General features: G+C 31.2%; 1 protein-coding gene across 2 annotated transcripts in view; it reads left to right on the top strand.

The window, feature by feature from the left end:
* LOC118201536 (protein kinase C, brain isozyme-like) overlaps positions 1-26632 on the top strand; it is a 435934-nt gene that overhangs the window by 389682 nt on the left and 19620 nt on the right. Inside the window, exon 16 of one of the 2 annotated variants that reach the window (XM_085818955.1) lies at positions 153-24688. The exons of the other annotated variant lie outside the window; for it this stretch is intronic. Within the exon in view, the coding sequence (XP_085675081.1) occupies positions 153-326 (174 nt within the window). The 3' untranslated portion in view covers positions 327-24688. Of the gene's footprint in view, positions 1-152; positions 24689-26632 lie in introns of those variants that run through there. 2 annotated transcript variants of the gene reach the window in all.

Here is a 26632-nt window from a genome sequence, read left to right as displayed (position 1 = left end):
TGCAATATTCATTTAATTTTTAGCTTTACTGCATTCTACTTTTATAACTTAGCACTCTTTATGTTTTAACATTAGCTACTATTTCTGCTGTATTTTTATTTAGCATTGCAGCTTACTATAGTTTGTTCTTCTTTTTCCTTTCTTTGCTGCAGAGGAATGCACGTGCGGGTGAAAATTTTGATCCCGTCTTCACAAATGCCAAAATAACATTGACCCCTGCTGACTCTTCTGTACTGGACAACCTGAGTGGCAACGAGTTTGCTGGATTCACTTTCGTCAATCCTTTTTATGTGCCACAGCTATCAAATGAAACAACAGAAGCTTAGACAATGCTCCAATCAAAAGCTTCTTTTCTCCCTCCTGTAATATTTAAGTATTAAGCTTCTACCATTTTATCCCACAATATTTGTGATGATCAAAAAAAAAAAAAAAATGAGTAGCAACTGCGGGGTAAGGGATAGGATTATATATGTTAAAAGTGAAACTAATTTTTTTTTAATCGTATACAAGATCATTTTTTAATCCATTATCTCATGAACTTTAAACACTGTAAAGGTTATTAGTTTTCATTTGAGGAAGCTATTTTACGGTTATAGTATGAAAATAGAAAATTGCGTGATCATTACTTGAAAAATTCTTGTTATCAGTCTCAAGATTAATCAATCATATATATATATATTTAGTTACATATCAGACAGGTCAGTTGAAATGTAAGAATATGATCAGACAAGTAATGTATGTATATATATTTCTAATATGTCTGTTTATCTGAATAATATTGATATTAATGCTCAAATTCATCATCATGTTGTAAATTGCACATAATAGTGATTCCAGTGCATGTACATAAATAATAGATGCATGTATACATACTTAAAATTTGATACAGCCAAAGAACAAGAAATATTACATTCAATATAGTTTGAGGAGTGAATAGTCCAAATCCAAAGCCTGTTCTAAAACTAGTAGAAAAATGAGTGATCCAAGGCCTGGTAAAATTAAAAACTAATTTAACATAAATAAAAGTGAGAACAAAGTTTATCAAACATTTCCATTATGCTGTAAAATATTAATTGTTTTTTTCCTGTTAGTTTTGAATTAAATTTGCTTATTAATTATAAATTGTTTAATAACTGAATTATTTTCTTAACTGATATTAAACACTTTTAAATGAATGAAAATACTAACTTCTGGTTTAATATGAATACTTATGTTTTAGCTTCTTTTTTTCTGTGGTTGAATATTCTTATATTATTTTATCTTTTAGCACATGTATCTGTGGAAACTGTGTATAAAAAGCATAGCATAAATCAGTATTGCAAATAAGAACTTTAATTGTAAATTATTCAGCTGTTAGTGTATTCAATGAGATCTCTCAGTAAATTATAGACTAGTGTAAACCTATTTCTTGACCTTAAAATAAATTGCACAAAAGTGCCTTGACAATAAAATGTGAGACCACAGTAGCAAAAGAATACAATGCAGTAGCTGGAAATTATTACTGTAGTCATAAAATAGGAACATTCAAAGTAGTAGAGAGAAGCTCATTATATATCTGGAACTAGAACAACATAAAATTAGTAACTGTTAAAAAATACACTAATGGAAGTATCATATTACTACTGAAATACAATAAAACTTATGCCTATAAAACATTTTAGCTTCTTGTAGACTATTTACATAGCATGTACAAAAAAGATACTTAAAAGAATAACCACAGCATTGTGTTCTCACTTTAACACCTTTAAATACTTGTATAATTCCTTAGGAAATTAATATTAAAGTTCTTTAAGTGAATTTAGTTTTAAATTTCTTAATTTCTAAGTACCACCTAATTTAAAGTTTAATCTGAAATTGAAATTCTAAGCGAATCTTTGAAGCATTAATTATCTGCAACTTTTAATATATACAATAAAAAATAAATTGATAAAAAAATAAATAAATTCTGTGTATGTAAATCAGTTATGTGTTGTAACAAGTTTATTAATCCCAAAATGTTGAGGGAATTTTCTTGGAATCTTTCTAAATAATGCTTTTACACTTCTAAATGGCAAAGCAGCATAACATTAAAAGAGCTTCTTACCACGACTATAAATGTTAAATTATTGAAATTGTTTTAAGGTTAGTACTGTTTTGATGCAATTCAAAAGTATAAATGTTACTGATTAAGTCATTAATGAAGTTCCTAAAATTAATTTTTAAAACAGAAGTTTAACTTTTAAAAGCCACTCATTTATCTGTATTATCTTCTAGTTTTAAATACTTCACATAGATTTATACTTACTATCATTAAAATAAATTGGAAAAGCAATTTTTTTATTGCCCCGTATTTATTCTTCTAGGATTATTTTACCCCCCCCCCCCCCGCAAAAAAAAAATTCTTTTAATTGTGGCAGATATTTTTTCTGCTTTTTTAAAGGATTTAAAATGGGGAGAAAATTATAGTATTTAGATTTGTAGTAGAGGGAGGAGTCTAAAATCTCTATCAATTATTTTCAAATTTTGTTGAAACTGACAGGTAAACAAAAATATACTACTTTCTGTGAATCAGTAATTCAAGAAAGTATTATATGTTTTTACTGTTTTGCACATCAGTAATTTACTCTTCTAACTGTTAACTTCTTTCATTCAGAATTTTCAGGCAGAAAGAATGTTATCTTGTGTTTACTATTACTTGCTGTTGTAAATTTCATACTCTTTCAAAGGAGAAAATTTCACATAATTCAACATTTCTGTTAAAAGTATTTATGAAATAGGTATATTGAACATGCCATGATTTTTATTGCTCCAACTTCTCCAGTTTGTAAAATATGCTACTCCCCGCTCCAAAAAGGAAATCCTAAAGCTTAAAATAACAAATAGCATTTCAAATAGTTACACCTTTTTAATTTACTATCATATAAATTAGCCTTGAAGTTCTTTTGTAGTTATATCACAGAAAATGCAATCAATAGTATATTCTGTTTATCTCATAAAATTTTGATGTACTACATTATGCACGAAATAATGCTAGGAAGAAATACATATGCAAGAACATGTTTACATGTCTATGAGAAATAAATACTGATAGGAGCTTTTAAGTGGAGGGGTAAAATACGTATATAAGAATTCCTGTGAGCCAATTGTACTAAAAATATTGTAATATATATACAGCACTGATGAATTAGGTATTGCTCATTAGTTCCAGAGTCAAGTATATATTTTATCAAGGATATATAAAATATCCTTTGACATTGTCGACTTAACCTTTAACAATAAAAAAGCATGCTTTGATGTTGTCAAATCGGCCTTTGATAGTTCTGACCCAGCCATTATTGGATAAGGTACAATAGAAATATTTTAGTAATAGAGTGTGTTTTTCTCTTTATACTTTGCAGTAATATTATGCTCTATATTCAGATTTCTTAATTATGAGTGTTTTCAGTTAGGGGGGACAAAAGTATTTGAAAAGGGTAAGTTTATATGTAATTCTGTATTTATTTTGTGTGCCAAAAAAGTTCAGGTTTTGCATGTGCATCTCTTCGGTAGAATTTTAGAGCATTAAAATGCTAATCAATCACGTAAGTGTTTGCAAAAACAGTTGCATCTGTACTTGATGCATATGTGAAATATTCTTACTACTTTGGGAAATTCTAAATTGGTTGATTGTTTTTCAAAATGAAATACATTAATATCTTAGTTATTATTTTATATTTAATTTTACCATTTCCTCACTATATAGTGAATGATTCATCATATGTGATTGGAATTTTTTTTAATTTTGCAGAAGTATGTATAAATATTCAATTAACAAAAACTTTTATTAAATTTACATGTACAATTTATATATTCAGGATTATTTGATAGTAAACAATATGGACACATTGATTTAATAATGCATAACAGTACAAAAAAGCTTATAAGCATTTTTTGACTTGAAATGTTTATAAATTCCTGTAAATATCAAAAACAAGATGAATAATGCAATTATGATATTTTGTGCTTAGTGAAGTAATATCCTTATATGACCACTCTGCCTATTCTTGGAGTATGTTCAGATCTTTACCAAATGAGAAGATTTTTGAATTTTTATTCCTTAATATCTAGATGTAATTATAAGTTATGTAATGTGGATTGTGGTGTGTGGTGATGTTGCCTTTTAGTAACAATCAACAGAACTATTTTTTAATATGGTTCTGATGTTCAAAACAGTCTATGCAATACTTAATGTAAAATTAAATAGGTATTTCTTAAAGAAAGGGAAATTAAAGAAAAGGGAATCCTTTGATGCATATTTATGCATGTGTTTTTAGGCCTGTGTCATATAACAAAGAAATTATCAGAAAAGGATAAAATTACAGTTGTTTCCATGTGTTTGTATTGTTTTAATTTAGTTGGATTATTTTATGCAAAAGATTTCTGTATATATGACAGCTTCTATTTTCATTGTTGTGAACTGGAAGGCCATTTGATTTTTATCATCAGAGAAGTGAAATAATTATAACTATTTGCATATCATGCTCAGAGTAAGAAAGATGTTGGAACTGAAATACTAAATATAGAAACAAAAAAAGTTTCATGTTCCTACCCTTTCCCCGCATTTTCAAGAGCTTTAAAATGTGAATAAAATTATGCTTCCTGTTTTTATGAATAATTTATTTTCTTAGTTTCACACAGGGCTGGTACAGCTATATTTTACTGTCGTTTTCATCTTATTATTGAAATAGTCCTTTTTTATATAATTGATATAAATTTTATTACGTTCTAAAATGATTTTTTCTTTTCATTATATATAGCAGGCTCTATAACTGAACTTGCAGTAAGAGATACAGAGATTCAGAAACATCATAAATATATTATTAAAGTGCTATTAATATTACAAAGGTTTTTCAGAAATAGATATGAAAACTCAGAAATACCATGAATAAATTTTTAAGGTTCTATTTATATTCCTAAGAGTTTGAAATTATCACTTCTTGCTTCCAAAAAGTCATTCTGGTTCTTTTAATGACTCTAATTTTTAAAGACCTTTTACAGTTTAAAAAGTAAAAAACAAACAAATAAAAAATAAGAGACAGTAATTATACTTGCAAATGGGATAGTGCAATTGTTAAACACTGCTCACCTTTTCATTAACACATTCATTTCCAGTTCCACTTCTGATTTTATTTGGTACTTCTTGCTTATAGCTGTAACTGTTGAAAATCCAGCAGTTACATAAAGAATAGAATGTTGAAATTGGTATTTTTACAAACAACACTAGAAGTTTATATCTTATTGAAATCCAAAACAAAGATAGTACTTTGCTATCAAATCTTTTATCTTGTTTTTATTGTTGAGCTGTATTTAAATATCTTTCAAAAATTTGGTAAGATTTCTTACACTTTACAGAACTATGCTAAATGTGTGGGGGGGGGATTTTTTGCAGCATTAAAGAACAGTCTTTGCCATGATCTTCACTGTTCAATAGGAGTAAAATTCAGAAATCTGAAACTTTCTTTTTAAGTTTGAGAATGTTTTCTGCACAGAGTTAATATTTGTCTCTTTCTCTTCCTCTTCCCCAGCAGGGTGGTTATTAGAGGCTACATTTTGATGGGATGGGAGATTCCATGTCTGAAAAAAAAAACCCAGAATTCTTGTTCATATTCTTTTTATTTTATGGATAACAGAAAAAAGTTTTTGCTATTTTGGCAAAGCATGTTGTTGCAACAAGCCACCAAGAGCTGTGATAACTGAATAGATAGATACTTATCTCTTACAGTCTTCCCCCCCCCATAAAAATCTTATCTTCTGGAGCTAACTTTTTATTAAGTTCACTATTTTGAAGCCTTATCTAAGGTTATATAGCAGAGCATTCAATTGCTTGATTCAAACAAGGAGATAGGCAACTTTATGAACATCTTTCTTTCTTTGTAGATGGCTACATTTTCTGATAGAAACTAGACAAAGAACAAACAACATTGAGTATAGATGTTGATATATTTAGTTCTCAATTACTTTCATGAACTAGTCTCAAGCAGTTCTGGAGACCATGCTGCAGTAGTGATATTATTTTCTGAAAATGCAGGGGAAAGAACTCTTGAAACTATTAAATGATTAGAAATTCCTTCAAAGTTTTATTTATATTATTTATCATTTTTTAAAAAATGTCTGTGAGACCTAAGTATTTAAAGATTCTGAAAGTTTTTCAAATAAAATTCATAAAAAGTAACTAAAAAAACACACAGAGGCAAAATTCTGAAAGATCTTTTAATCTCAGGTGAAAATCATGAACAATAACAGATACGATTGTAAAATTGTGTATTTCTGTTTCAGTCTTTAATAAAAATTAATTCATTCATGTTTTATAAAAAAAATGTAAAATATCAGAAATTCTGTTACATACTGATTGACAGTTTTTTAAATTTTTAATACTGATTGACAGTTTTTTAAATAAGAGACAGTAATTATACTTGCAAATGGGATAGTGCAATTGTTAAACACTGCTCACCTTTTCATTCAATTAGTGAATTCTAATTTTTGCCAGGTTATCGAAATTTCCATTATGTAGTCCATTTTCAGACAGTTTTCACAGTTAAAAAAAACCATAGAAGCCACTATGATTATTGCATTCAGAAAATCACAGAGGCTGCACTGAGAAGTATTCTTAGTTTGTGTAAGATCTTTGCAATTATTTGTAATTAAAAAAAAATTATTTGAAAACAAAAATAGGAAAATAGTACCACATATAAATTGCTATTACTGAAAAATCCCTCAGATGAAAATTCACTCAGTTGATATAATGTCTGGCAAAGGGTTATATTAGTCATATATACATGAGAGATCATATAAAACCATAAAAATTCTGGTTTGAAGACTTAAACTTTGTAGGTGTTATGTCATCTAGCATTTTAGCAAAAGTGTTTTTGCATTTAAAAGCCCAAATATTCATTCATATGAGTAATATCATCTTTCTTTGTGAAGATTTTCAAAATGAGGCAAAGAATATATTATAAATGCGGTATTGTCGTATGGTAAACATTTTTTTCCCTCATAGGTAAATAAACATATCCCCTCTTGTAATATAGGTATCATAATAGGTAATATATTTATTACTGTGGTATGGTAATATATACCATAACATATTATTATGATAATATATTACCTGTGGTAAAATATTTACCATGGGAAAATATATCACCTGTTTAAATAATTTATATCTGTTTGTATATTTAATAATTACACATGCCATAAGTAAGCATAGCATATTACCTATTAATTTCATTTCTCGTAGGATAAATATACTGAAGGAAAATTGTAGTTTTTTTCATGGTGCAGCGATACAATATTTTAAACAAATTACATATTCTCATGACAGTTTAAATATCTGTTAATGCAAGTTCAGTTATATTTATAATTACATAATGGATTTGAATATTACATAAATAGCTTTGATATTAAGAACAGTTTTAGAAATTAAAAGTGGTACTTGCATATTATCTTGTCCTTGGAAATGTGCGTGCCATCGATTGGCGATTAGGTTTTGGCTTTGGCTAAAAACATTTTAATGAGGACTAGCTAATATTATAATTGATTTGTAATATGCTAGAAATAATTTCAAGCATTATCAAAATGTAATGTGATTTAATCATAACTTTGCCAGATCTTTGTTTAGTTTAAGATACAACCTGACATCATAGTCATTTTCACAAAACTTGTAATGAGTTCTTTGTTTAGTTATTATGACAAAGCAGACAAAGGCTATTTGCAGGGAGGACTTTGTAAGCAAAACTGTCTCATATTTCTGTTGTTACACATGAAGAAAATTATGAAAACATCCAAGCAGTCAACTTACTAGTAGAGATTGAAATCCCTATACAAATTATTTTCAAATTACTTGTGTTTTATGGTCTCCAGTGAAACAACATATTTATAAAAAATTATGTTCTATATCTTCCTCCATTTAATGGCAAATTATGAATTTTAATGTAAATTATAGTCCATTGAATTTCATAAGAAAAACTAAACATACAAGCTTACCAGAAATCTTTTGTACTATTCAATTATATACACTGTTATTGATGCAATCAGCAGCTAAGAAAGCTAACACTTCCAAAGACAAAATACCATAAAAGCTTTTAAGTTTTTACATACATGTACATTATTTGTTTCTGCAAAATTGATCTTTATCCATTTGAAATGTCTTTCAGCAACATTTCAGAAAGTTGTCAAAATGACTCAAGTTGTAATATTTTGAGCTGTGCAAGCCCTGTAAATGTCTTATGCTCAATATTTGAGCAGTTTGAGAAAGGATTTTATTAATTTTTAACTGAGTAATTAGATTTTTTTAAATTTTTTATTTGGAATGAAGAATTCTGAAATGAGTTGTGATTGCAAATGCAAATATTTTCATCAAAGGCAATCAGTTATAATGAATTGTATAAAATTTGTTGTTCTTAGTCTTGCAGTTGTTTTAACTTCTCTCATGGCAATACTCAATGAACTTATTGCAGTGTGAGCTTCTTTATGAATTCCTTACAGAATTTCTGATTGCTGATTATAAATGATTTATGCTTTGTAAATATTCAAATACGTACTTTTTCCTTCCTCTGTCATCTTTATAAAACTTTTAAGTGTTTTATCCCAATGACACAATATTTTTACGTGCACTTTTCAGTGTTTACACATGTTATTATTAGACTCTTTCTTTAACATCGACAAATCATTTTAATGTAGCAGATATTTTAAACCAATGTTAAGTCAATCTATAATTTTTAAGCTTTCGCTTGTAGAAATGGCAGAACGCACAAATCAAGAATCAAATGTGATTTAATTTTTCTAATGGCACTCTTAAGATAGTAATTCTATGTCCCAAATAATAATGTAAGAATTTAACCCATTTAGAAAGCAGTGAGTCATCAATCATGGCTAAATAGTATACCCAAATTTAGATAAAATGACTTAACTTGTATATATCACTGTAATATGTATATATATGAGTTTTTTAGCTACTTATAAAGCACATAATCTTTTATTTCATTGGAAAAAAAATTTGTAATATTGTTTTACATCTTGTTCTATATATTATTTGTGTAATAAAATAATTTTATATTAATTGTTTAAAACTATTTAATATTACGTTTATTGGATAAGTGAGCATGTATGTCTTTTTTTTTCCTTCTTTTGCTTTGGATTTTATTAAAAACATTGAGCTATGCAAAATCTGTTTTTATGTTTATTTTTAGCAAATATGTTTGGGAATTGCGAAGTCAAAAAAAATTATGTATATATATATTTATTTTTTGTATCATTATGTTTGAATCAAGAGTGGCATTGTAGGACAAACTTGGTGTTTTTAATTAGGAGTTCCCCCCCCCTTTTAAAGAAAAGCTAAATGCGGCATTTTTTTTTTTTTTTTTTTTTTTTTTTTTTTTTTGTAAAGAGTAATTTATGTATTTTAAAGAAAACTGCATTGCTTCAGTGGCTTTTAAAAGAAGGGTTAAAGATTAGATTTTCCAAAAGAATGGAGAGTTCAGTTGCAAAATCAGGAAAGATCTCATAAGGAAATCTTGATGTATAAAAATATTTATATATGTATGTATTTAATATATACTATTTTGCAGTTGTAAAAAATTGCATATGCACTTCTATTTTTCCTACCTACCATCTGATTCTATATTTTTGTTTAAAAAATAGATGTTAAAAAAGTTTTAAACAAAAATTGTATGTTAAAAACATGTAATAAAGGCAAGAAGGAAGTTTTAGAAAAAATCTTGTTTCCTAATTTAAAAGATGTGAAAATAAAAGGTACTAAGGCATTGTGTGAAATAAGGGCATTTGATTGTGTCTGTTGTAGAAAATGCCTTGTTTGTGTACAGTTCTTAATGTCACTTTTGGTTTAAACAAGCTTTTAAATGAAATTATAAAAATGTGAAAAAAAATTATAAAATTTATATTGTTTTTAATCTAGTTTATATTTGGAGATTGTGTTGTATTTACACATTTGTATATTTTCATCCAATTATCTCTTTTCTTCATTAGTTGTTATATATTTTGCATTTAGAAATAATTTATTCCTGGCACAATAAGTGAGCGATTTAGCCCTATGGCGTGTGATAAAAGTATCTTGAAACTTTTTGTATGTATAATAATGATGTTTTATAAAATATTTCAAACTCATGGGATAAGTAAATTTTGTTAATTTGTTGAACTTATAAATTGCAGTAGTTATTCATTTACTTAAAATTTTTTGTTCACTAATTATTCTGCATGATTGCAGATTAACTTACATAACTTAACTGAGATTATTATTTACGTATATTTTTAACTTCTGGGGGAGCTGGAGTGATACTTTGTGCTTTATACTTGTAAAAGGGCAATTTATAAGATGCAAAAGGTATTCATATGAAAATTTGGTACCTACGTATTATCCCACCACCCTTGAAACTCTCACCAAGCAGTATGATTTAGTGTCCCTTATGGATAAGCATGACATAACAACTCGCTCATAATATTTGCACTTTCGTTTAATGTAATACCAATTGATTCTTGATAAACCACTTTTTGTTTTTATGAACAAGAATATAAGTTAACGTTTATGCTGTATTCTTGCATTTTGAAAAAAATGATTAAAATTTCTGACCTTTCTTCTACAGAGCAACAAGCACTGGATTATTTTCAAAGTTGTGAGATCCTACTATCAAAATAGCATTAACAAACATGACATCATCAGCTGAATATGGCAGAAAAAGCACTAATAATTTACCTGCTTGAAATTTATAGTCATGACTTTCTAAAGATAGCTTTGATAAAATTGGAAAGTTTAACAAAATAGTAGTAAATAAATGCATTAACAAACATGACATCATTAGCTGAATATGGCAGAAAAAGCACTAATAATTTACCTGCTTGAAATTTATAGTCATGACATTCTAAAGACAGCTTTGATAAAATTGGAAAGTTTAACAAAATAGTAGTAATCAATAAAAGTACTTTTATGAATCGAAAAAGAAAAAAAAAAAAGCATTTTGAATGCTGATTGTTTGTTAAATAAGAAAGCGTCAATTCCTTCACAATTCCGCAGGAAAAATTGCCACAACTTTGGCGGTATCTCCGCAAGCTTTCGTAGTTCGATGCTAGCCAACTTTCATGGTTTACAGGATAATACATAAGTATAAAAAATTTTCATATTTCATATTTTTGTTATGAAAGCAACTAAAATTGCATTAATGCCATTGCTGGTGTATAATATGATTAATTAGATCCATGAAAAAGATCTAAAAATTTAGTAACTCTTGTGAAAGATTAAACCCTTTCATCTTACCTATCAAACGAAGACTGTAGGAGGAGGTTACTCAGATGTGAATACTTAACTTCAGGATGAAGTATAAAAAATTTTTCATTTTATACAATGTTTATGAAGGTAAATACAGATTTTAAGTGTAAACTTTCTAGTTACGTTTGCTTTGCAAGGAGGTGTTTTGTTCCACAAAAATGCACATCTCTGGATTCTTTTTATTAGTAGCATTACCTTACAGAGGTTTTCGCCTAACTGCAAATTGCTGGTAAATGCTACTTGGCATTTAAAAGGAAACTCGGAAAATTTTGCTTTTAGGATTTTCAATTCAGCTAACAACTGCTGGATTTTTCTCGCCTTCTTCCCCCTCCCGAACAGATAAATAAATGCTTGATGTATTAAAACAATTTTAAAATGTCTATTAAGACTCATTTCAAAGGAAGAAATATATAAATTCCTATCTTTTATATACATGTGCTACATATGTAAAATAGCTGTTAGAAATCCAATATATGAAACTACTAAAGTACACTAAGACTTGAGTATCTTTTTTGTATATTAACATGCCTTTTTAATTCTAATATAAAACAGTGAAGTCTCTGTATAATTTTGATAGAGATATATAAAGAGTAGCTGCTAGGGAAACAATTAGGTGTCTTTTTGAGGTTAGTGAAAACTACTAGCACTTCTTAAGGGAGGGCTGCTTGTCCGGTCTTGTGCCATCTAGCATCATTCATTCTCCAGCTTCCCTCTGGTGGCAAAAACACTTCTGATCAGCTCCAAAAGACAGAGTGCCATTGGAATAGTTAGTAGTCTGGTTGATTGATTTAAGCAAAACACAGCAAAATGTACTTTCAGTGATACAATGCAAACTTATTATTATATAAAGAGTGTAATCCAAATTAGAATACCGTCATACTGAAGAATATCACAGAGTTAGTCTTTTTACCACATGGGCAGATATAAATTATAGAGTTGGAGAATCCATTCAAGCTGATGCAAAGAAGTGATTCACTGTACTGACCAAATGTATTCTGATTAAAGCAGACAGAGTTGTAGCTCTTTTAACAGCTCTTGTTGGAAGTATGCCAGGAATAGAGATCTGCTGTTCGTTCATGAATTGATTCATTTTATTCAGATAGCAGACGCATGATTTGTAAAAAAAGAGAGAGAGAGGAGGTCTTTTGGGGGGGTGAGGGGACGTGCCAGAAAAGTTTGATTTCCATGATTGAGTCGATTCTTCTGATCCAACAGTTCATTCGTTTGCTCCAGACTCACTAGCCGGTACCGACCCCACTGTTCATTTGATTCTTTCTGCTCTTCGCTCCATCCTTGCCAACCGCTCTTAATTCACACCTCATTCCAGATACATTTCATCAAGGTTATTGTTAATGAGCGGTGAGTCATAAAAAGGAACCAATTTATTTTAATGAGCGAATAGTTTTGATCCGATCCCATAAAAGAGCGGTTTGTCCATTTCTATGATGTAGAGTATGCAAGGTGCTAGTATTGTCACACTAATACAAATCGTAGCGGACAAGAGGATTGTCTAAGGAAGTTTTTTTTTTTTTTTTCCCCTGAACTGTTCTAATCGGGGAATACTTTTTAAGGAACAATAAATTTGGGCTTTTAGATAAATTAATTGGAAGCATAGATAATCAGATAAGCATTTATTCTTATTTTTAAATCACATGTATTAAAAAAGGTTTTTTAGTTTTTGATTTTATGAAAATGACACAAATTAGATAAATAAAAGGAATAGTATTAAAAAAATAACATTTTTAGTTGACTTAGATATGTTTAGACTTCAAACTTCAAATTCTTTTAATGCAAGGTACAATGTTAAAATATATCATTTGAAGCATAATATGAAATGCCAGCATCGTTCAAGTACATCGCAAAAGGAAGTAAAAGACAAGCAGCTCGTTGTGGCAACTTAGAATATTCTGACAGACTTAACCAGCATTCGCTTAAAGGCAGCTTTTTAAATTTTTGTTTTATGTCGGAATCAATCGTCAAATCGGTTAACCTTAATTTCATAATTGCTCTTGGAACACTTAGTGACTGTTGGCGGTTTAAGCCCATCTGCCTCTGGAAAGGACGCTTTCATGGAGGATTTTTTTTAACGGAATTAATTAAATCCGATAAAAAGTTAGGAATTTTTGTTTTAAGAGGCTGGAAAATGTTTATCAGTGTAACAAAAGCATGTAGAAACTGAAGAATTTTATCTGTATTAGGTAGTTTTTTTCTTTTTTGTAGTAATGCAACCTATCTTTCAAACTGCTGCAACAAAGGGAAAAATATTGGGCGAACAGGCTGCCCATAATCTGTCAGGTTTAGCGAAATTTAATTTATTTTCGTTAAAATATCAAATTTAATGATTTTCATTAAATTTAATAATACAAATTATTTGCATTTCTTCAAAAAGATGCATGTATATCTTCTGAATTGCAATTTGCATAGTATGGAGCTCAATCAAACCACATTTATTTTTTAAAAATTTGTATTGTTTTTATTAATCAAAACTCAGTTATTTTATATGTCTAACAAAATGTTAAAAATCCAGTAAAATATTAGATTTCTGATAAAACAGATGAAGCGATATATGCAAGAAAATAAGTAGATCGAGGCTGTGCTGTAACACAAAATTTTAAATCTGAATTTCATTTTAACATTTGCAACTTAAAAGTATCTTCTTATGTTTTATTCCCTGTTGTACATCATTAGTTTTCGTAAAATTAATTCACCAGCACATCTGTAGTATATCTTTTCCGTAATTTTCCACACACCTTTTTCTTTATAGGACACATTATGCTTTCAAAAAAAAGCAAGCAATATATTTTGCAAAGTTGGTTTCAGTCTTTGTATGTATTTTGTTTGTTTGATTGTTTTTCAGTGTCTCTGAAAATTCCTGCTGTAGGACAGATTAGAGTTGGACGATACACTCCGGAACCAATTCATTTCATTGAGCGAATTTATTACGATTTCAGAAAACGGAGTTGTAGCTCTTGTACAGTTCACGGACAGCTCTTGTTTTAAGCATGCCAGGAAAAAAGATCTGCTATCCGTTCACGAATTGATTCACTTTATTGAACGAGTGAATGCCTGATTCGCAAAAAAAAGAGCTTGTTATAAAGAGTTGTTATAAACGTGTTAGGAAATTTGAATTTCTATATCGCTGAGAAAAGAATTTTTATGGCCCCATGTTAAAATTGGGTGAAATTTTTATTTTTCCCAACTTTATAAAAACATTTTATTCCAGAATTTTAATGTTAGTTCTACGTAGAAAACAAATTTTAGGAAATCCCAAAACTACAGCTGAAAGAGCAGTTCAGGGAGTTGGTGTTTGACTGAGTCGATTCATCCGATCCAACGGATCATTCGAATTTTTTTGCCTTTCGCTCCAGCCTCGCTAACCGGATCCGATCCCAATGTTCGTTCGACTGTTACTGCTCTTAGCTTCATCTTCGCTAACTGCTCTTAATTCACTCCTTGTTCCGGACCTTTTTAAACAAGTTTGTTGTTAACAAGCGGTGAGTCGTAAAAAGGAGCCGACTCATTTCTGTGAGGGAACGGTTCTGATCCAATCTCATAAAAGAACAGTTTTGCACGTTTCTAAAACAACTAGATTCTTCAGGCTTGGCAGTCAAAAAGTTTTTATTAGTGAGAAGACGGATTGGTTAATCTAATTGAGGCGGAGTATGTGAGAGTTACGTAGTGAAGGAAGAATGCTTTCATCAAAGATTGCCGTAATCAAAGAACAAACTTTCTGAAAGAGCTTTTTAAGGAAAATTCACGTTTATTTATATCACCCACGGGAAAACTCCATGTAGCTAGTTAGGTGAATGGCCAGGAACAAACTACCAGATTTCTTTGCCGTTAGCCACTCATTCAGTGGTTGACTTTACTAACACGGTAAAAATAAAAAGCACATTGGAAATATGCCCCTTTCTAAAAATAGTTATATTCCCCCTACTGATAATTAAATTTTACCTCTATTTAAGTGAAAATACAAAAATGTTAAATTGTGACTGTAACTGAATTTGGCAATTGGAAAAGTGGCTAAAAATGCACCAAAAAAAAAACTATTTGAACATAAATTAATCTGAAATAAGATTTTTCAACTTGTTTAATTGGATTTAATTAGGTAAGTTCTCTGTGTGATACTTGCTGCGTGCAGTTACTTTTCTTGGAAGGCCAAGCGGTAAAATTGCTGACCGCTGGTAGTTCCAACCTATGTTCGATTCCAGGTGAACAGGCTAGCTGCATGCGCGTTTTTGTGGTTTTCCCCATGTGTAACCTGTATGCAAGCCAGTTCCCCTTAGAAAGTCCTCCACAAAGGCATCCCTCCCTTTTAGGCAGATAGTCTGAGTGTGCTTTGCCATAATTAACTAAACCAAACCAAAATTACCTTTCTTGGAGATTTTTGCAACAAAAGGATTAGTAACTTCGGTAAGAATAGTTAGTTAGGGTCATAAACTTGAAGTTTCGATGCTAGATAAAAAGAGAGGAAAAGATCTCTCTATGTAAAAGCAAGTACTGAAAAACATCGATGAAAGAATGGCTCGTACGACTCATTTTGGAAATTCCTAAAATCTATCGGTCATGTGTTAATCGGAGGGAAGGGCGGGAATAGGCGACAAGCAGATGCTTGCTTGTTCTGCCTGGGCACTTCCAGTTGGAAAAATATATATATATGTATGCTAAATTTGAAACGTGTTGAGAACTAGGAACATCTTTTTCTTACCTGTTTTGCCTTTTAGATGACGGAATGCGTTGAAACTAGGAACAGGTTGCAGAAATTCATTGACTACGAGAACATAAATTACGGCCATAATAAAATATTGCACATTTGCTTGTTGAATGATGCTTGTGTTATGCAGATACCAAATATACATGCAAAATTTCCCCAGATAAATGCTGTAGTTAATGGTGCTGAAGTAATAAAGAAGTAAGTTTCTGAAGTAATAAAGACTTTTTTTTTTTTTTTTTTTTTTTTTTTGAAATATTTTCTTTTGTTTATTTTGTCAAGCTACCTTTACAGCTAGCTTATAAAAATGTAAGGTATTATCAAAACTTTTTTATTCGATATATTTATGGAGAAGGCTAAAGGTATCCTTCTCCTGAAAGGTCTGTTACCTGTTTTATATGTTATCTCGTATATATTATGTATATATACCGATGCAGCTTTCTTTACATTATCGCCCAGCTGGAAACGTCGGGTCTTCTTATTAAAATGCGTCCAAACTGGTACTTTATTATCTTGATCTCTAAATATTTTACTGTGAAGTTCCCGAATCCCGCCTAGCCACGAAGTGCCCCTGTGACAAAAAATTCGCTATTCGAAGTTACTGTGGAATATCTATTACGGAAATTACAAAGACATGTTTCCTGAACGCTCTGCTCTTCCTTCTGTTGTTACACCTTGAAATCGACCGGAACATTTCCTTAAATTTTCCGAAGTCATTTTCATTCTAGTAAAATTATAAGCAGAAGTCTGCAATCTTTCGTGTTGGCAAAAGAGGCTTCCACTCATCGTTTAGTTTCCTTCAGATCGATTCAGCTGCTTGCAATATTTTGGAATTCTGAGTAAAATATTGCATCTGAGAATGATTGTGTGTTTAATTTCCGGCAAAATTTATGAGAGTTATCTGCCCAAGGAACCTGCTTTCGTGAAGGATTCTTTAAGGTAAATCAGCTTATATCCAGTTGCATGTGAGTAAAATCACGAAAACAACCAGCCATTCGCTGAGGTCTAACTATTAGTGCTTGTTGGCTTAGCAAATTGGTTCTCTCAGCGTTACGTTCCTTGAGAAATGTTGAGCATTGCCTCTGATCTTGTCTAAAATTGAAACCTCCTTTAATTACATTTCGCAGTTTTAAAACTGGAATCAGATAAACTGTCTGAAGCGCCTTTCTTATGGACATATTACACGTACGAGCGATCACAGAGATATCAAAGAGAATTTATTTCCATTGCTCCATATATAGAGGTTGCAGTGGAATCTCTTCCTGAGTGCAAAGTGATTGCTTTGTGAAAATTTGAATAAACAGGAATATTGAACGTCACTCTTCTGAGATGATCACTTTCACGCAAGTTCAAAATCATCAGTAATCGTGGGAAATCGTCTTGGAGAATTCACAATATTACTTGTTTGGACTGAACTATTCCAAGTTCACTGAGTTTTAATTTCACGGAGGGTTTCTAAATCATAACATATCTACAATAGACATGCTATTGTTAGCAAGTCTTTAAAGGCCTTTAAGAAAATGATATTATTTCGATTAATTTCTAAAAAAATCTGGTATTTAGCTGTCAGATTGTCTCTACTTACATCGTTTCGGTCAGTTTCTATTATTATCTCTCGAGGCCCCAAGCCTGGCCAAAATATTCGTATGCAGTATCTGTGAGATAACATTTCTACTCTTACGCAGAGATATACCAATACGCCCCACTAATCATATTCATGGAGAGCAGATAAACTACATTAAACACATATTTAACAAAATATTTCTTTCAAAATAACACAGAATTAAAAAGTAAGAATGGTGCTTGTATCTCCTAGATGAAGTGCGAGTAAGAAGAAAGATTAGAATCAGAACTTTCACGATAAGAATGAATCCCATTAACGCTTTATAATTTTTCATTAACTATATCTGGAAGAAGATGATTTAGCCTAGAATTTATAGTTGCTTTTATTGCAAAAATATTCCGCTCCCCTTTATACAAGTAAACTGTGATTATTTATTAAGGTTTTACAAAAAATATATAAAGATTATTTGCCATTTTTTTCCCTCTGTGAATATGGCAATAAATGTGTGTTTCAGAATTTCGTTTATGTCATTGTTTTGGAATAATAGACAAAATAAATATATTAGAAACTGGCAAGAATGCATTAAAATAGCTATCGTGGGAAGTATATTGCATGGTGTTGATAATAACACTGCCATATGCTGTCCTTTTATTTCATTAAAATGTTTTGCCCTTTTACACCTAGTCACTTATAGAATTCTAAATATTTATTTTACCATGCTATGCCATGGAAAAGTGTTGTACGAAATCCATGGGAAATCGTCGCTATTTTCTTGAACTGTAACAGTAGTTTTCTATTCAACTTTTTGAATAGAATGTATTTTTCGAAATTCAACTTCATTGTGTAATATTTATAGCATAACTTTGTAATTTTACTCAAAAAATGTCAATTTGTACTACTGTTCTATCTCATAATCTCTTAAAAAGTTTTAAGAGATGTGTGAGGTCTGGCGAGAGAGAAACGAGAAATTTTGAAAAACTGAAATTAAAATACTTCTGTGTCGTCGATGCCATTTCTGTTCAGTTTAGTCCTCCAATTTGTTCTACCTTATGTTTCATAAAGTTTCTAAACTGTAACCGAATTGAGTTATTCCACGGCGAGTCGCGTCCAAAAGGAGGGGGGCGCTTTGATCACGTACGATGGAGGCAGGATCTTAGAAGAGCTCCTAAATTTTCAAAGTTTTTTTTTTTTTTTTTTTTTTTTTCAGAAAAAGGTAATTTATTTAAGAAAAATTTTCGCGAATATCCTCTACATTGTCTCGTTCTCAAAACCGACAGTTCTCCGGTATTTAAAGGCCTTATCGTCCTTGCAATCTTTTACAACACCAAGACGGAATATTCAGATAAGTAAAACTTCTTTTCTCTAAGCTAAATCAAATATCTGTCACTAAAGTACCTTTAAATTCATTTATTTATTATGCTCATTTTATTATGTTCTGGCATTAAATACCTAATAATTGCTTTAAATCATGTGGCTCCTTTTTTTGTTTTTGTTTTTTGGTTACCATCTCGTAGACACGCTATCCTTATCAGTAGCCCTTACCAGTAGTGTAGTCTTTTAGCGCTACCCATTGCGGCCCCCTAGAGGAATTTCTCGAGAGGCAAAAAACAGGATCTTGGGCCTCAATGAATGTATAGATTTGTAGTTTTTGCTCCTTTAATCTATATTTCCTATCTATTTAAATTAAAAACATATATTAATACAGTGCGCCTCAAATTGATAAAATAGTACACATATAATAAATTATGACCATTAACTTAATAAATAAATAAAATGCTTATTTTTTTAAATTAATTAATATTAAAATAAAAAAAAACCTCTGTAATTTATTTACTTATTTATTTTTGCTGATTTGTTCTCGCCTTGTTTAGATTTATGATTTTATCTGATGGTGTTTTCTGAGTATATGAATACGTTGGAAACCGCAATTGATGATGTTACTTAAGTTAATGTATAATTTTGCATGATATTATATGCATCTTGATCTTATGTGTCTTCTGTTACTGTGTCTCAAGGTAGAGGCTAACATATTGTTTCCCATGTTAAAAAATAAAAGTTTAATTTAAAATTTTTAAATTTTAGTTTCCCTGTTATAGCAAAAGTTAGCTTCTAAACTAGACTGTTATGTGACTGGACCCTCAATATTTATATTTTATTATTAATTTTCCCCCATCTTCACATCTATTCAGCTTTACAAAACGCACTCATTACACACACCTGGAAGACTCTATTTAATGTAAATGATAACTTCCTTTGACTACACTCATAGACACAATCGTGGGTTTTTTTTTTTTTTTGTTTTTTTTTTTTTTTTTTTTTTTTTTTTTTTTTTTTTTTTTTTTTTTTTGTTTGTTTGTTTGTTTAACAAAATTCTCTTAATTCCTTTCCTTTTCTTTCTATAGGCCTTTTTTTCTTTTAAATTATAAACATAATTTTTTTTTCCTCTCCGTTATTTTTGGGCCATTTATTTTTTACTTTATTTTGTCCTATCTTTTCTTCCTGGTCTTTCGAACTCGTATAAAATATATGAAGTTCCTTTTTACTCTCCTCTGAAATACGAAATTGCCCCCTTTCTATATACCTTTCCTTCGCACCTATGCTTGATTTTTTGCCTATCGGTGCAGAAAGACTTAGCGGGTGCAACAAAAGACATCTGTCTACTTTGTCTGTCTGTCCAAATCCAAAAGCGTCTTGCTTATTCACAAAGCCTACAGATCGTTTCTGCTGCTGTTTGCTCCGATTGGTTAAAACAGGAAACGTAGGGTTACAGAATCTAGTTCTTGGCTGGCGACTTTTGGTTCATCGCCTTTACAATTTGTATTTGAGCGTCGTGTACCAAAATGTGGGCATAATCCCTCGGAGAAACCGCGGCTTAGCGTTAACGTGCGCGGGAAAAGATCTCAGGCTTCTAGATCGCCGGTTCTATGCCCGCTCGTAGCTTTCATAAACTCTGCTTTGCACGGATTTATTTTTATGTTAACTTTATTGAATGACTTTGTCTTTTCGCCTTCGGTTGTGGTGTTAACAAATTTTTGTTAATTTTAATTTTTCTTATTTTTATTTACTGGTTTGTACTCTTTGTAGTGGGTACCAGTAGCAAGATTACTATCCAAGATCCAGAAAAGCATTTCAATAGAAATAGCGCATAATGGAATAAAATATAATTTTAGTTATACTTACTCATAATTTAGGTAAAAAGAATAGGTATCCGACGCCCTTAAATGTTTGCTGAATGCTTTCCTTTGGTTAATTTTTTAATATTCCTTTATTTGTATAAATTAATGCGCTATCGAAATTTACACAACAGAAATGACGGAAAAGTGCATATGCTATCTCCATGTAAACACCTTTTTCTTGTAAAACAATTACGTACTTTTAAAAACTTAAATTCAAATACAAATAAACTATTAATAAGATCAGTAGGTTATTTAAAATATATTCCACACAATTCCTCTAAGCTTTCATTCATAAACTAAAAAAATATCGAATGAAGTAACGTTTGTTTTGCGTTAATTACCACGCTTACAGGGCGATAACTCGCCATTCCAAATATGACCGCCAAGCAGATGTTTCCTCCAATGAGAGCAGCCCGTAGAGAAATGCTCTGTAGGCTTTGTGAATATGCAAGCGTCTTCGCACGTATTTAGTTAGTCCTTTATATACAATAAATTTATTAAAACGATTAGAATTAAATTTGTCTTTATTATACTTATTTCGTCATAGAAGCTTTAAAGAATACTGACTATTTGCAGTTAAAACGCCTCTAGAAACACAGCTGAATCTGACAGGAATTAAAATTTTCTTGAAATACCGGAATAGATAAATTTGCTATTTAGAATAGAAAAAAGAAACCCGTAGCATCTCTCCACTATTACAGACAGGCCTTTGTCCATATAGCATCAGCTACTTTCGCTTTGTGCGATTTTTGTTCCTTTTCATATTTAGATCCTTCTAAAATTTTAGATATTTATTTTACCATTTATGTATTCCAAAATAATGCTGAAAACTCACTGGAAACCTTTCCTATGCTCTTGAATTGTAATAAGAGTTAATACTAATATCAAAACAATTTGTGGTTTGAGAAAGAGACTCAGAGGTTATTTCAGGGGATTAGCAGTATCATAATAGGGTTCAATTCATACTATGTAAGATAGAATTTACTTTTTTGATTTTCTTAGATATTTTTTTTAATTCGCTTGCCCATCTTGCTTTCGTCAAACTTTATTCTTGAAAATAGAGCAAGATCTGACTATTGGGATGTCCCCCCTCTCAACTTCTCTGAAACAGTGATGTCATGAAATACCCTAAAGTGATAATTAAAAGAATATGAGAAATCGTTTCGAGAATATGTTTGAATTTATAACACCGTCATTTATACAGATTAAATTTTAATTCTCATTGTAACCTGCTTAGTTCGTATTGAATGGCCAATTCTTTTGTATCTAACTTTCTATCTCTTAAAACATGTCACTTTTGCATACTGATTGTCCTATAAATTCAGCATCACAGAACAATTGGCCAAATCTGTTCAAAATTATCCTTGCTGTTTATACTGTGTACAGCCACTCAGTGTTGCCCCTCCACTAGATGAAAAGATCATTCTATCCAGACACCCTGATAGTGGTGCCCTCTCAATTAGGTGTGGACCTCATTATGCAGATGTGCCAGTATTCATCTAGACAGAAGAAATCTTAACAATTGTGTCCCGCCCAGAGATGCTGGAAGGAGACTTATGAAGTCCCAAATTGCTTTATATAAGTTCTTTTTTTTACATTAAAAACTTATCTTTATAAAGTACTGGTGACTTTATACCAAGGCCCATTAGGAAGGCTTCTGTCTTTAAGAACGATGTCCTGATGATGATTAAAAATGAAGGCACATGTTCTGCTACTTATAAGTAGGAATGAATCTTTTCTTTCAGGTACAACAGACAAGTTATCGCCTCAGCGTAAACCAAGACTTTTAGGTCATTTCTCTACAGGTAAAAGCTATGTTAAATCTCGACTTTTTGGGGTTCATTCAGAATACTTTTAGCTAGCTATACGTGGGAAATAACAAATAATCCAAAAAATGCTGGATTTATGGAACAGCCTATTTTCGATTGTTGTATTTCTGTAGACTTTTAGAGCTACATAGCCTGGTATTTTCAAACGCCTATAAATGTACCATTGCTGAATCAACTTAATGGTATTAATAATAAAATAAAAGTACTTTTCGTTTTGTAATATATATATGCGATTGCGAGAAAATTGTGTTTGTTCACAGAAACTCTTTCGGCAACCTAATTCTAAATTTTCGTAAAATTAAACTGTTTATTTATATTCACATTTCTGGTGATTCTGATTATTCACTGTATATATTAACCCTTGTATATGTAACTTACTAGAATAATTTTATTTTCATTTCTCTCTCGCCATAGATCTTATAATCTATTAATGGCATTTCTTTCTGATCGATGTTGTGTTTGTGACGGAATGAGGCATTTCTTCGTAACACATATGAAAAGATAACGGCGGTCACTTCGAATGTAGTCATTTCGGAGACAAAAAGAAAGAGTGTGTATCCCATGATTTAACTAAAGTAAAGCTATGAAGATTATCTTATGGAGAAAGTTAATGGTTAAGCTTTAAAAAAAAGAGGAATCCCTTGGTGAAAAACTTTATAAAAAACGGTTTCTTCAGTATTAAAGCGGCCACCGTATGTGCTTTGGCGACATTTAAAATTAATTTGGCGAATATTAAGAAACACTATGGCAACCTCCAAAAAAGTGAAAACCCACAATATGGAAACATAATAAGTAACATTTTAGCTTCAAATAATATTGATTTACCTTTGGGAAAGTAACATTTATTTACATTTCAGAGGCAATAATTCGGTAATTGCTGCTGTAAAAGAAACAAATATGTCTCATCTTACATACTGCTGCCACATGAATTCTCCTAAATATGAATCCAAGTGTTGGCGAGCCGTTCCTCTTTGTCTTTTATTTCATCATCTAATCACAACTTCTGTATAAATAATTTTATTTAGTGGCCATTTTTACACTTTTGCTTGGTATGCAAAATTTCATGTTCTTGGAAGAAAACTTTTTTTTTTCCCACTTGATAGCAAGCTAAGTATGATCAGTACTTTAGAGGAAACGTTAATAATAAAGAATACGAAAGAATGAACAATATCACGAAGAACCTAAATCGTATTTTCAAATTCTCAGAAAGTTAAAAATTGGCAACATTAAAAAAAATAATTAACGATATAACATAGTCAGAAGAGAACATGAAAATCCAACACAGTTATGAATATGAGAAAATTTACTGCTCATTTTCTGAGATACATTCCACAAGAGAAGAACAGGAAGAATGGCCTTGTTTGTTTACATTAGCTATACACAAATCGCGTGATGTCTGAAGTCATTGGAATGTATCGCATTGACTATAAGGTTAAAATGCTAAACATTTTACGGGGGAAAACAAATTACAGAATCGATGACAACGCAAGGAAAGCATCGCATCCCAAACTGTCTGAAGATCAAATTCGTTGCAGGTTAAAAATCTAGAGATTATATTTACCAAGCTCGGCGGCTAATCTTCCGATTTTGGCGATTGACCGAGGTGGCCGCTTTAATCCTGAAGTACCATAAAGCGTTCGTTACACCTGGAGAAACCAGCCCATTTATTGTGAATTGACCTGATACGATCAACAAGAGTTTGCCATCTACCGATTCGGTTGCTGGTGAACTTCTGTGGGAAGAATGCCTTTGAAGATTTTCTGAGGCAAACTGTCCCCTGGAGAAACCTGATATAAGCTGCCTCGGGAATAGAATTCGGCCCAAAACTAGAAGAAAACTAGTGTTCTTAAGTACCCCGAAAAAGAGCTTTTGAAAATGCCTCTTTCCGTGGTGATTCGTGGATTCTGAAAATTTTTATATGTCATGCAACTATGTACTAATATAATATCCATGTCAGATTTGAATCACTCTTTGCCTTCCCGAATGCCATACGAAACCCTTTATGCTGTTAGATCTGACATTGTACACTCTATTTTTTGAACCATAATCCTTCTGCCTCTTCAGAAGTTTTTCCGCTTTTTTCCCAGTGTTTCAATAAAACTTCTATAAAATATTGTCGAGATGTTTTTTTTTTCTTTCACTGTTTCTTTTTAATATGTATGTATTTGTATGGCAAATGAATAACTCTATATATGTAAAGGATTAACTTCTTCCATTTTTATAGAAATTATTTACTTGCGCGGCCAGCCATCTAAAATAGTTATTATAAAAAAGAGAAAGAAATCTGTAATGATTGCAGTGTATCCAGCTAACGTAATTTGGAACGGAAGGAATCAGCGTGTATTGCTTAGTTTGTTAATTAATAACAAAATAAATTTGAAAGAAAAATTAAATACTATCTTACGCTTTGCTGAGCAACAGCACACTGCCGCGTGAAATATAAAAATATTTTAATTCGGACACATTTCTTTCAGATAATTCGGTTTATTGATTAAATTCGAAAGACAAGTATCTTGTGTTTTGTCTGGTGTCAACACGCTTCTTTAATATCGCTAACTTTTCTGATTTAATTTAGAACATAAATTACTTGCTCTTTTCCCAGGGGGAACACATAGCTTTTATATCGCTGAGTTTTTAAATAAAACTTCCTTAAATTCGCACAAAATATGGGAAAAAAAACCTGAAAGATTTCAGTTTTTAACAATCACTCAAAAGGCTTTGTTAAGGATTTTAACACTCTCGCTGAGCTCGCAGTTTACCAGTCTGCTGTTACACTCACTCCTAGTAACATTTTTTTTTTTTTTTTTTCTTCTTCTTCTTTTTTTGGCGTAAGTGCCAATAATAATAGAGTTCAATTAAAATTCCCGATTCAACGTTAAGCGTCGGCATTTATTTTTCTACTCTTTTCAGTCTTTTCTCAGTTTATCATATCAATGTTCAGTTTTCTTACTAAGATGGCTTTGCGATTTTTTTTTGTCTCTTTATTATTAACGTTTTGTGTGTTTACTTTATTTATTAAATATCGCTTATGCCCCATAAAATTCGATTCAACAGCAAAATACCAAAATATGTAAAGCAGCATATGTTTAGAATTTCCGATAGATAGTCGGATAGCTGGAGATAAAAATGCTTTATTCTGTACAGTGTTGCCACTGATGGCTTTGAAGTCATTGAGTGTGTCAATCAAAAATTCGCTCAAGTTTTGCAAAATATGAAATAGATAATAAAACAAATTCAAAATTTGGTCTTCAAGGTGCCTATTTTCGGGTGTTACGTTATTCAAAACTGAATGGTTTTAAATTACCGTCGTTTCTTCACAATGCGAGAAACATGCCCACATTCATGTAGATTCTTTATTATTTAATTTCTTTAAATATAATACAAAGCTCTAATATTTGGTAGCAACAATTTGAAAAATGATACGCCGTTTATAGTGATTCAACACAAAATGCCGCTTCGAGAGTAATATCCTATTTGGCACATACCTCCCTTTTGGGCTAATAAATACACTGCTGGCCACCCAAATTGCAACACGAAGAAAAACAAGAACTATTACAACAAAATTTATTTAGTAGATAACATGTTGACCAACTATCAAATGATTAAATTTATTGACTTCTGCGAAGTGTGGTTCCTTCCAAAATCAGTTGCCAGAGTAGCCGCCATTGTTGGAGATCACCGCTGCCACACGCCTCGGCATTGATTCAAAGAGACTTTGGATGTGTTCTTGGGGTACAGCAGATCAAGCAGCTTCCACACGTCGCCAAAGTTGATCTGGTGTGGCAGCTTCGGATGTAATCTGGGTCAATCGTTCAGCAACCATGGACCACATGTTTTCTAGCGGCGAAAGATCCGGAGATCAAGCCAGCCAGGGAAGCAATTCAATCTGGCGGTTGACGAAGAACCCTTGGAAAATGCGTGTCACGTGTGGTCGCGCATTATCCTGTTGAAATATGGCTGTGGGCAAGCCCTGAAGGTAAGGAAAGATAACTGTCTCCAACACCTCGGAGATGTAGCGCTGGCTGTTTAAAGTACCGGCAATGCGTATTAGAGGAGTGC

This window comes from Stegodyphus dumicola, chromosome 6 (assembly GCF_044657685.1).
Source record: "Stegodyphus dumicola isolate Sdum_Otavi_A_Nest chromosome 6, ASM4465768v1".
NCBI lineage: Eukaryota > Metazoa > Arthropoda > Arachnida > Araneae > Eresidae > Stegodyphus > Stegodyphus dumicola.
The sequence above is the reverse complement of the archived record's forward strand: the minus strand, read 5'-3'. Positions and strand labels throughout refer to the sequence as shown.